Source organism: Oryza glaberrima, chromosome 2 (genome assembly GCF_000147395.1).
Source record: "Oryza glaberrima chromosome 2, OglaRS2, whole genome shotgun sequence".
Classification (NCBI taxonomy): Eukaryota; Viridiplantae; Streptophyta; class Magnoliopsida; order Poales; family Poaceae; genus Oryza; species Oryza glaberrima.
The window spans coordinates 22,015,249-22,027,659 of NC_068327.1; the positions used below are offsets into that span (position 1 = coordinate 22,015,249).

At 42.1% G+C, this 12,411-nt stretch overlaps 2 protein-coding genes across 3 annotated transcripts; both read left to right on the forward strand.

The window, feature by feature from the left end:
* The first annotated feature begins 220 nt into the window (after positions 1 to 220).
* On the forward strand, positions 221 to 9,202 carry LOC127762715 (GPI ethanolamine phosphate transferase 1). Of its 2 annotated transcripts, XM_052287188.1 has the most exons (18): positions 221 to 558; positions 655 to 846; positions 1,973 to 2,128; positions 2,660 to 2,953; positions 3,206 to 3,423; positions 3,509 to 3,583; positions 3,689 to 3,755; positions 4,035 to 4,357; positions 4,788 to 5,021; positions 5,102 to 5,289; positions 5,481 to 5,616; positions 5,710 to 5,818; positions 6,735 to 6,837; positions 6,935 to 7,121; positions 7,215 to 7,313; positions 7,414 to 7,472; positions 8,334 to 8,439; positions 8,551 to 9,202. In XM_052287188.1, exons 1-18 carry the CDS (start codon positions 336 to 338, stop codon positions 8,713 to 8,715), a joined length of 2,934 nt encoding a protein of 977 aa, XP_052143148.1. In that variant the 5' UTR covers positions 221 to 335; the 3' UTR covers positions 8,716 to 9,202. The 2 variants fall into 2 exon arrangements, with proteins under 2 accessions (XP_052143148.1, XP_052143149.1); XM_052287189.1 differs by lacking the exon at positions 221 to 558 and having other exon boundaries at positions 703 to 846; positions 2,755 to 2,953.
* Positions 9,203 to 9,509: 307 nt separating this feature from the next.
* LOC127762716 (photosystem II 5 kDa protein, chloroplastic-like) lies at positions 9,510 to 10,133 on the forward strand. Its single transcript, XM_052287190.1, has one exon. The coding sequence runs from the start codon at positions 9,594 to 9,596 to the stop codon at positions 9,951 to 9,953; it is 360 nt and encodes a 119-aa protein (XP_052143150.1). The 5' UTR covers positions 9,510 to 9,593; the 3' UTR covers positions 9,954 to 10,133.
* The last annotated feature ends 2,278 nt before the right edge of the window (positions 10,134 to 12,411 follow it).

The following is a 12,411-nucleotide window of genomic DNA, read 5'->3' on the forward strand; positions in this document are numbered from 1 at the left end:
GAACAAGAGACATGCTCTAAATTAACCTAGAAACTAAGGCTGTGTTTAGTTCAGCGCAAAGTTTGGATTTTAGTTGAAATTAGAAATGATATGACTGAAAAGTTGTGTGTGTATGACAGGTTGATGTGATGGAAAAGGACTGAAGTTTGGATCCAAACTTTGGATTTAAACACAGCCTAATTTAAAACCTGCTAAAACTTGCGAGAAGCAAACAGAGTCCAAACCTGCCCCAACTGTCAGACTGTCAGTCCAACACCCCCATTCCCGCTCCTCCGGTGATCTCCCAGATCCACCACCGCGACGGCAGCGTCGGCGCCCACCGCGCAACGCAAGCAATGGCCGGCCGCGCCCGCCCGCAGCCGCAGCCGCAGCCGCACTCGCCGTCGGCCTCCACGCGGCGGCGCGAGCGGTGGCTGGTCGTCCTCGGCGTCGCCCTCCACGCCGTCTACATGCTCAGCATCTTCGACATCTACTTCAAGTCCCCCATCGTCCACGGCATGGCCCCCGAGCCGCCCCGCTTCTCCGCTCCCCCCGCCAAGCGCCTCGTCCTCCTCGTCGGTGCGTCCCCCCTCTACTCATCCCCGACGATTGTGACCCCCCGATTTGGTTGCGATGTTTGATTTTGGTGAGGATTTTTTGGTTGCGTGCGTGCAGCGGACGGGCTCAGGGCGGACAAGTTCTTCGAGCCGGACGAGCGGGGGAGGTACAGGGCGCCGTTCCTGCGCGGGGTGATCGAGGAGAAGGGCAGGTGGGGGGTCAGCCACGCGCGGCCGCCAACGGAGTCCAGGCCAGGCCACGTCGCCATCATCGCCGGCTTCTATGAAGACCCCAGTGCTGTCACCAAAGGTGTGCCATCCCATCTCAGCTCTAATTCTGGCCATTTCTTCATGTTCAATGCAAACTAGGATGTCAGTTGGTAAGAATTCAAATGTAGGGGTTATTACTAGCTTGTTCATGTCATAGCTGGTAGACACAGATATGGTGGTCCAAACTCCAAACTATTTAGGAAAACCATCAAACATGGTATCTTCGGTGCTAGCTAGACTGCTACAGTAAGTTCAGTAGGACTAGAATGCAATGCGGTGGCATGGTACTCAGAGAAGTTTCAGCTCTAGTTCTAGCGTGCCGCTACTGGTTATTTTTCATGTTTAATGCAACTAGGATGTCAGTCGGTAAGAATTCAAATATATGGGTTACTACCTAGTTCATATCATAAATGGTATACATAGATTATGGTGGTCCAAACCATAGAGGAAAAAACACCAAAGGTGGTATCTGCAGTGCTAGCTAGACTGCTAGAGCAAGTTCAGTAGGACTAGAATGCAGTCCGGTGGCATGGTGCTCAGAGTAGCCGAAACCTTTAATTGGCTCTGATTTAGCGAATCCTTGTTAGTAGCTATGCTTCTTCTAGAAAAGTTAAATATAATTTGCTTATAGGTTAACTTCTATTTTGCAGTATTGTACTTAGCAGCTGATTTTCTTAGCCTTTTTCTGTGGTGTTCAGAGAAAAAGGCTAAGAAAATAATCATTCCCTTACCAGTTACATATTCATTTTTTCTTTGAATTTCTAAATATTCTGGTAAAGTTCAATTAAACTTGCTGTAACTGAACTTTACCATAATATTTACAACCATTCCCGCTGATACCTGTGGTCAGTGTACAACTATAGTATTAGTGCTACTAGTTTTCCGCTGACATGGCATGTCAAAACTCATGTACTGGTATTTGTTCAGTTGTAGAAACTGTGAGCATTGTTCTACCCATTGATATCCTAGGTTATCTTGTGCTGGCTGTGGCCTGTGGGCTACTTTACTTGAGATTTATTAAGGACCTGTTTTGTGTTGAAAATTTGGGATACACGGTCCGTTCAGACATAATTTAGAAATTGATGATATGTTTTAAGAGAATCATGTTTTAATTCCATATCAAATGTCTGTAATGTTCACAAAATTTTCTTATTACTTTTTTGCAGGATGGAAGGCCAATCCTGTTGAGTTTGATTCTGTATTCAATCAAAGTAGACACATTATCTCGTTTGGCAGTCCAGATATTGTTCCCATATTCTGCAGCAGCCTACCTCACAGTACCTGGGGTACTTATCCCCATGAATATGAAGACTTTGCGACAGGTCAGATTTAATGCAGTACATTTAGGTTGCTGAATTATATATTTTTTTATTTCCATTCGGTTTTTTTGATTTCCAGAGAATCATCTTCTGTTTTTATTGACATAATTAGAAATTTTTTGTACCTACTCATTACTTGTAAGTTGTAACACACACCTTTTCGGAGTATTCCAATGACTCTAAAAGTTTATCGGCAGACTTACTGATGATAATGTGTAATAAATGGAAAAACGGCTCTATAGCTCTTCTCTTAGTTTTGGTTAGAGTTTTTTTTTTTTTTAAAAAAATGAAAACTCACAACTATTATTGATGAATCCAGCAAGCTTTTGTACAAGTTATGGGTCCAAACTTGTAAAAATTCACAAGAAGGGATTTACACGTCCACCAGAAAAATAACAAGGGATTTACCTGTCCACAAGAAAAATAAAAGTATTTTTACCAAACATCGCAGAGTATGAAGCATCAAGGCTCTACCTTTTGAATTTGGTTTGCTTTGGAACCTTGTGTTTACTTGTTCTGAGACCTTGATTGCAGATGCATCATTCCTGGATCATTGGTCATTTGACCAGTTTCAAGGTCTTCTCAACAGGTCTTTTGAGGATGCTAAATTGAGACAATTGCTCCTACAGGATAAATTGGTCATATTTCTGCACTTACTGGGTTGTGATACTAACGGCCATGCACATCGACCCTATTCAAACATCTATCTTAACAACGTTAAGGTTGTAGATCAAATAGCTGAAAGTATGTACAATCTCATGGAAAGCTACTTCAACGATAACCAGACTGCTTATGTGTTTACAGCGGATCATGGAATGAGTGACAAAGGTACGCATACTCACAATGGTTTCATCAATTAATTTCAATGACCCAGCCTTATATGGTTTGACAATTCATGACATGAGATCTAAATACTTTCTAATGCACTTATTTTTGTTGAACTTTCCCTGAGACAGCCTCATCAGAATGGTGACTGTCTTTTACCTGCTACTAATAGCAATGCCTTATTCTTTTCATATTAGGTTACACCATGTTATACATTATTTATGATGTCAATATAACTCAAAGTTCTACTGATAGGAAGCCATGGAGATGGACACCCATCAAACACTGATACTCCTCTTGTAGCGTGGGGGGCTGGAATTAGAAGCCCAAAGTTCTTGGCCTATACAGACAAACCTGATGATGGCTTTCGGTTTGTTGATGACCACAAACATGATATGCCCACACCACAGGATTGGGCCCTCGAAGGATTTGAAAGAGTGGATGTTAACCAGGCTGATATAGCTCCTCTAATGGTTTAAAAATTTCCCTAGGCAAACATATTATCATTTTTCCTTCAGCATAATTGCTTTTATCCTCAATTGTTTACAAAAACTGCAGGCTACACTTGTGGGTCTGCCATGCCCGCTGAATTCTGTTGGAAGCTTACCTACGCATTATTTGAAATTAAGCAAGGTCAGATAATAAACACTGAAATATTATGAAAAAAAATATGTTTATGCTTCCGTTGTTTTCTGCTCTTTTGGATTTTCTGTTTATTTCCCCATTATTTCTGTTTAGGCTGACGAAGTTGAAGCGGTTCTGGCCAACACAAAGCAAATTCTTAATCAGTTTCTTCGAAAGTCACGTATCCTTTCAGAACATGATTTAAATTTTGCTTACTCCAATTGTCTAAGGTCCTTGGATATTCTTTTCTTGATGGTCTCCTGCTGTCCTGCTGAAGTGAGTTATTGATGAGACTATATAATTATTAATCTGCTGTTGAAGCCCACAGTTTACTAGCTGTGAGCCTGTGAATATCATGTCAATTACTTTCTATATTTTTATGCAACATTATACTGCCTCCGAAATGGATATGGTGGATCATATTCATACTCGTGAACATGTTTTCCCTAACCTGTCTCAGAGATGAAACAATCAAGTTCACTCTACTTCAAGCCTTTTAAGCCACTGGCAAACTATTCTTTAGTCCTTGATCAAATTGAAGATCTTATATCTGCAAAGGACTATGAAAATGCCATGAAGCATTCTGAAGAACTCCGAAGTATGGCTCTTGCTGGTCTCCATTATTTTCAAACATATGACTGGTTCATGTTGATGACAACAATTACCCTTGGATATATTGGATGGATGGTGAACCTCATTCTACATGTGCTACAGTCTTATACATCATTTCCTGCTAATCTTCAAAAAAGGACTCAAGTGTATGCTAAGAACACCTCTGTGAAAGTAAGATAGCCAACCTACCTGACCTTCAGTTCTTCACTTAATGAGTTTATGTCTAAAATTGATGTGTTATGCATGTATTTTTTTGTTGCTATCTTTTCCAGATTACTCAATCTGGAGTGTAGTCAACATTTTTTTTCCAACTTCAGTATGTTTGTTTCTATCCATTTTTCCAAGAACCTTTTCTTTAAAAAATATATCAGAATTTAGGTTCTGTTAAACTTCTTATTGTATTTAAGAGGTTTGCTGCTGTCTAGAGCTACAGGCATTTGGTAGAACTCTGTGCACAGTATAGGCTTGATACTAGTTCGTTGTTGTGAACTGTTCAAAGTTGCTGTTCGATATTGCAGAATTTTATTGGTGTGTGTTTCTTATTAATCCTGATGTGTTTTTCTTACACTATTTTGGTCTATCTCATCTCTCCTGGTTGCAGGTATACATAGTTGGATGCTTCATTATGGGTTTTTCATCCATTATACTACTTTTAGAGAAATCTCCACTTCTTTATCATGCTTATTTATTTATGACAATATTCCTTTGGACAAGAATTGTTCAAAATTTTGAATTCATCAAGGCAGTATGGAGAGAATTATCTAATATGCCATTCAAGTACACCATGAATCTTCTGAACATTTCAGTCATTGCACTGTTCATATTGGAGTTTCTGGTATGTACCTTTTGTTATTGGCACCCGAAGCGTTTGAGGACTACCTAGATTTGGCATGAATTTCGATGCTTTCTGTGCAGGTTATGAGCTTCTTTGATAGGAAGCTTTATACTTGGTGCTTTTTGATCCTTGGGATACTTGCTTCATCTTGTGTTGCAATATTTATACAAGCTAGCTCTGCACTTGCAGTCTATGTGTGGCTTTCATGCTGGTTCCTATCTTTATTCACATTGATGCCAGCTGAAATTCCAGAAAACAACAACTTGGTGTATGCTTCTTTGGCCGATAACCCCCCACCCCCTTCCTTTTTTTTTCCCATTTTGTCAATATTAGTTGCGTGTTCATTCTGTCATATAAAATTCTCTTTTCTAGAGTTAATGCAGCTGGTAGCCCTTATTTTTTTAATAATTATTACGAGCGTTTGGTTGAAACTTTGGTCTGATGAATTTTTATATGCAGAATTTTTAGTGGGGCCTTGATAATACTGACTGCAATGGCATCGAGATGGATGGCCACAAATAATAACAACTTTTGGCTATATCTTACTCGAGCAAATAAACAGGATCCTCAATTCTCTAAGCTATTTTTTGTTCAGGTGAAAAATGCAGGCAATTCTTTCTTGATGTTGGTATTTGTTTTGTGGAAGTAATATTTTGGAACAATGTTGACTGCTGTTACAATGCTTTAGGTTGTATTTGTTGCGATATCTTCTATAATGGTGTGGATATCGACCTCGCACCGGTCTCAGAACAAACAGCTGCACCCATTGCACCAGATGATCAACTGGTTAATAGCTGGTAAGTGATGATCAACTGCACCCTCTCATCTCTGCTGCTAATTTCTCCAATGTTTCCCTGGTTGACTTGTCCATGTCCCTTTTCAGTTTTTCAGGGCCATATCTGATATGTTAACTTACAAGTGAAAATGGCTCTTTAACAGATAATCTTCTCTAGTAGTTCAATTTCCTAACATGCGTGCACATTGCGCCAAGCTTGAATATGGTTTGTTCAGGGCATTGACAACTATAAATATTCCCTCAGATTACATAGCATTGTTGTAACAGAAGTACCTCTGATTCCAAACTAAGCCGTTCTAGATTTATCAATTCTTTCCCAAATATAAGACATCCAAGAACTTCAAGGCAGTTTTCACTCCTTTTTTTCCCCTTCTTTGCCCTAGCTAAATAATCGTTATTATTCTCATCAATAAACGATACACCTTTTCCAATGTGGTATAAATGGAAGGCAACAGTCATTTAATTTCTTAATCTTATGCACATGTCTTGGAATTAAAAGGGAGCGCAAACTTATTTATGCATCAACGATCCATTTAATCAGGATAATTATATCACAGAATTGAGAACTTCCCCAGACGATGTTCAGTAACCACCTTCTTTCAGGGTAACAGCAGGGGAGAGTCATACCAATATACACGGTACACAGAAAGAAGCAAAACTTAATTTATCCCAACCTATTGGAAGTTGCCGTGACCTTAGTCAGAGTCATTTTATCTTCTAAAAAGTATATATCAGTTAACAAAGATTTTTTCATCTAAATAAAGTTATCTGGCAGCTTAAATATGAATTGATTTGTCTGAAATCACAGGCCAACTTTACTCTTTAGTTAATGTTATGGCCTGGTCTATTGCTCTTGCTAAAATTCTAAGAGTTTTGGTTGTACTGATTTTGTGTTTTAACTGATTATGTTTTGACAGGTTTTGCTATGGTGCTACCACTTTTTTCACCATCAAGTGTTCTATCTCGCCTTACATCTATCTTCTTGGGATTTGCTCCTCCATTTCTATTGCTCTCTATTGGGTATGCTGTTAACTTCTCTTATAGTGTCCACATATATCAAGTTCTGGTTGCCGTAATGTTCATATATTCATATATCATCAAATCTTGACATCTGCAGCTATGAAGCGGTTTTCTATAGTGCTTTTGCAATGGTACTTATGGGATGGATATTTGTGGAATCTGCCAACTTGTATTGCTCAGAACAAAATGGTTCTGCACGCCGTAGTAGCATTGTGGAGGGCTCAATTTTCGGCTATGATGAAAGATGCTTACAACTATCTGATCTACGAATCCCTCTGTTATTTGTAAGACTGACATTTTCTTTCCCTTGTTATATTGTGGGTTGCTATGATTTATGTAAAATACTCAATACATTCTGTATCTTACCGCCTTTGCAGACGATCTTATTTAATGTTGCGTTCTTTGGAACTGGGAATTTTGCGAGTATTGCAAGCTTTGAAATTTCATCTGTGTACCGGTTCATTACAATATTTAGTGTAAGTGTTTATGTCTTATGATTTCCTCTTTCTCTATAATATTAGGTTTTCTTTTCTATTATTCTATTACTGATCGTCTTTCATCCTCTTTCCTTGGCAGCCGTTCCTGATGGCAGCACTTCTTATCTTCAAATTGTTCATTCCATTTATGCTTGTCATGTAAGTTTTCTCAGTGTTTACTATGATATTGGACCATCCTGCGGTGCAGTGGCGGAGGCAAGATTTTTGTCATGGGTGTACAAAACCGATTAAATACTCCATAAAAACATGAAGTTTTTTTTTAGCAAAAAATATGAAAAAGTAGTTCTACATGTGATATGATGAGCTGAAAATTGTTGTTTCTAGTGAAAAGACAGGTATTTAGCCAAAATTATATTATGTATACCCAACAAAAATACCATAGTTTTGACTTGAAGTAAAGGAACTTGGGTGTACATCTGTACACCCATGACCCTATACAGCCTCCGGCCCTGTTGCGGTGAATGGCTGATAAAATAAGTTGATACGTTGAACATATTTTGTACTTCTGTACATCCGCTTCACAAAATATAACGTTGAATCAATTTTTTGTTGCAAAATAGGTGATGTTTTAAGATTCAAAAATAAGAAAAGAATACATACTTTTAGCGAAAAACTAAAAAATGTATCCACACTCTACGTTTGTTTGTTTTGTGCGCGATAGGCTATCTGAAGAACAATATTTAGAGTTTGGAGAAGATTAATTGTTGTAGCGACAACATATATATTTGCCTTTATTCCTTCATCATGCTTTTGTTCCGCAGTTCATAATATACCGTGTTTGATTTTACCTTCGTTTTGATATCCTAATGGGATTTAATATAAGATGTGTAATCTTCAAATTAGTTATTAGTGGACTGTTTAAGATTGTTTTAGAGTTCCTTTTTATTCCTTACTCTGAACTCTGAAGCATAATAGTAAAGGAAAACATAAACAAAGATGAGCCACCAGATTAGATGCAATTTGTGATTAAGCTGATTCATATGTTGCGACTTATTGCAGATGTACATTTAGCGCCATAACCAAGGTTGTACGTATACCACGGCTGGGCTGTTATTTCCTTGTAATACTGCTGTCTGATGTAATGACGATTCATTTCTTTTTCCTGGTATGTGTTCTTTTCCCCTGTGTACTTTGAATTATCCTTTATAGTACTTTGTGCTGTAGCTCTTGCTTGTACAGAAAATTGTAGGCCAAATGTTCTTCATTTTACCCACAGGTTCGAAATACGGGGAGTTGGATGGAAATTGGCAATAGCATCAGCCATTTCGGAATCGTGAGTGCCCAAGTAGTTTTTGTGTTGCTGCTTTTCGCCCTCACAAATATATTCACAAAAGATATTGAGGTCTCATCTCGGCAACTAAGCTCAAGGAAAGTTATGTAATTGTTCCATTTGTTTGGAGATCGACATTATACTTTCAGTTTTGTTAGAGTTTAACTTTTGGGCGTGGTTTCGATTTTTCTGCCCAAGTTTTGTAACTTAGCTAGTAGATGGTGAACTTTGTATTAGATGGTTCCAGTTATCATCTTCTTTACATGTAAGAGCATTAGGAGCATAGAAAATTTTCTCGTCGAGAATTTAGTTCAGGTTTGTCTTCATGGGCTCACGGCTACCGTAGTCGTCAACACGCATTTTTTTTTCCTCCGATATATTTCACGGCTCGCTCAGTTTGTAAACATGCAGTAGTGTAGTGTTGGGGAGGCGAGCAGAGATTGGCCTCCTGCATTGATTCAAGATTTCCAAATGGTAATTGCTGTAACTTGAGTGATTTCTAAGCAAGATTAGCACTACCGGTTTTGTATGTAAATGTTGTTGTTTTGTGATTTCTTGCTCTGCTATCGCTCGACAAATAAAATGAGTAGTTACTACTGATCGCATGTTTGTAACTTGGCGTAATCCTTCACGGCGAGCTATGCTTTTGCCCCCACGAGACCACGACCAGTGGAAGCATCACTGCCTCACTGGCTCACTGCATCAGTTGATCGCCTCCGTGCGGTCCGCCCGTTCGTTATCCGAATCCACCCAAACATCCCGCGTTATCCAGCCACGCCCCCCTCCCGCCCCGCCACGTCACCACCCACCGCCACGTGGCTCCCCTCCACTGGCTGAGCGGCGCCCACGCGGGATAAGGCATTTCTCCCTCCCCGAAATCCTCACCTTAATAACCAAGCATACACACCCCCGCGCCGCCAAAAGCCGCCACCACCCAGCTCACCGCATCACACGCAGCAGCGGAAGAAGCAGCAGCAGCAGCAGCAGCAATGGCGTCGCTCACCATGATGGCGTCCCTCTCCGCCGTGGCGCCGGGGCGCGCGGCGGCGGCGGCGCCGCGGCGCGGCTCGCTGGCGGTGGCGAGGGCGGCCGCCGGCAGGGCCGAGTGCCAGCACGAGGCGCACCACTGCGGCGAGGGGTGCGGGTGCAGGGGCGGCGCCGGCGCCGAGGGCCGCCGCGCCATGATGTTCGCGGCCGCGGCCGTCGCGCTGTCGGCGATCGGTGCCGGCGCCGGCGGCGCCAGCGCCGCGTTCGCCGAGTCGGACGTGAAGCGCGGGACGCCCGAGGCGAAGAAGAAGTACGCGCAGATCTGCGTCACCATGCCCACCGCCAAGGTCTGCCACAACTGAGCTGTGGTGAGAGGGAAGAGGGGCTATGGATGCAGTAAATACATGTACGGTTTTTTAATCTCCTGTCCATTAAAAATTCGAGCTCTGATTAGACTGTCGCCATGGATGGCATCGAAATCAAGTTGTTGTAATATGATGATCATTGCGAATTCGAGGTGAAACCGTACGTTCTCTTGTTTCGTTCGTTGCGTTGGCGTTGCACATGCATTCACGCATGTATCGTAGGACATGCATTGGCTGACGCATTCACGCATAAATCGCAGTAAAAACAGACATTGTTTGTCACATTTATGCCTTGGAATAAGTCTATTTTACCTCCCTCATCTCTTGCCCCTGTTTGAATTGTCTCCCTCAATTGCAAAACCGGATATAACGTTTCCCCCATCTTACAAAACTAGTTGAATTGTCTCCCTCAATTACAAATCCGGATATAACGTTTCCCCCATTTTACAAAACTTGTGTAAATTAACCCTTTAGGTAATTTGGAAAGTAGTTTTTCTGACGTGTCGAACCCAAATGAAATTGCTAATTCTGATTAGCAAAAAAAAAAGAATGAATATCAAGCGTTATAGTATGATTTTGAATACTCTAAAAAAGGAACGCGGTAGGTGGGGGAGAGAAAAACCTTGGGATATATTGATTCGCATTGAATTGCAAATACATTAACGATAGAATCAATTCAATGCTGAATTGCAATAAGCGGAGTCTCTCAACTAGAGACGACCGCTAGACTACATAGAGTAATGAATTCAACGATTCAAAAAAAACTAACAGATGGAGGAAATTGCACAAGGAATCCTGGTCTCAAAGAAAAAGAAAATGGGGATACGGCGAAATCGGTAGACGCTACGGACTTGATTGTATTGAGCCTTGGTATGGAAACCTGCTAAGTGGCAACTTCCAAATTCAGAGAAACCCTGGAATTAAAAAGGGGTAATCCTGAGCCAAATCCATGTTTTGAGAAAACAAGCGGTTCTCGAACTAGAACCCAAAGGAAAAGGATAGGTGCAGAGACTCAATGGAAGCTGTTCTAACGAATCGAGTCCTCTTCCCTCTCTCTCTCCTCTTTTTGATCTCTCTCGTCGGCCACCGGTGGAAGGAGGACGCGGGAGCTCGGGGAGGCCATGGTGGTGGCATCCCAGCTCCGTCCCCGTTCTCTGAGACGGGGGACTCGACAAGGTCGTGGCGGAGCAGGAGCTCGTGGAAGCTGCGGTGGCAAGGGAGGATGCACGAGCTCAAGGAAGGGGGAGCGGATCATCGATCGCGAGGTCGCGGCCGCCGCAGACGAACCCCGTGTTCGCGGCGTCGGCGCCGCTGCTCGCGTCGACCACGCCGAGCTCACACTACCGTAGCGTCGCCTCCTGTGCGAGCGGCTCGTGCACGTGAAGCGTCGCGCCGAAGCAGACGGCGCCGACGCCGTCTCCGCCGCCGGAGTCCATGACGACCCCGTCGCTCTTGTTCGCGTCTCGCTCGACCAATGCGACGCACGCGCGCTGGGCTGCTCCTCGATGCGCTCCGCCTCAATCGAAAGGGGTCACGAACCTTGCGATCCTAGCTGCGGCCAATCGAAAGGGTGCGACGAGAAATCCCGGTGACTCCTCTCGCATGGTCTCGATTACGACGAACTGCGGATTATTGGCGAGCAAAGAACTGAACCCATGGCAACAAATTTGGTCAAGCCAAACGAGAAAAATCTTTTGCTGCTAATGGGCAGGGGCGGATCCAGAACAAGATTTAAGGGGGGACTCATCTCCTTCTTCCTTCTTCAGTCCCCCTACTCTTCATTTTCTTCCTATTTTTTCCCTTTCATCTCCACTTCTATCAACGGTGATCCAGCAGGGTAGGGGGGACTCGAGTCCCCCTAGCACCCACGCTGAATCCTCCCCTGCTAATGCGGTAAGATTCCTTTCGAGAGAATCCACTCAGTACCACTGAGTTTTTGTTCTTCTTGGCGAGAGCGAGAAGGGGGAAGGGAAACAAAATATTAGAATGACTGCCATGTGGGTTTGTTAATTCTTATTTTTTTCTCACGGACAAGTATGGGTCCCATGAGCACCACTTAGGATAAAACCATTTCTGAAATCACCGAAAGAGACGATTTACACCAGATTTTAAAGATGAGAAAATATTATATCCGATTTTACAGTTGAGGGGGCCATTCAACCTGGGCAAGAAGTAAGGGACGTAAAATAGACTTATTTCTTATGCCTAACAGGGCCTCAAGGAGCCCATCGATCAAGTTCTAAGCCTTGTTTGTATTACATAACATATATCTCTTCTAGATTCTACTCGAAATGAATACGTACTCCCTCCGTTTCTAAAAAACAAACCTAATACGAGATGTACATGTAGTACTATAAATCTAGATAGATTTATAGTATTAGAATGTATATCATATTATATACTAGATTTTCTTTTATACGACGAAGAGAGTACAAGTTACACACTTGACCACTGT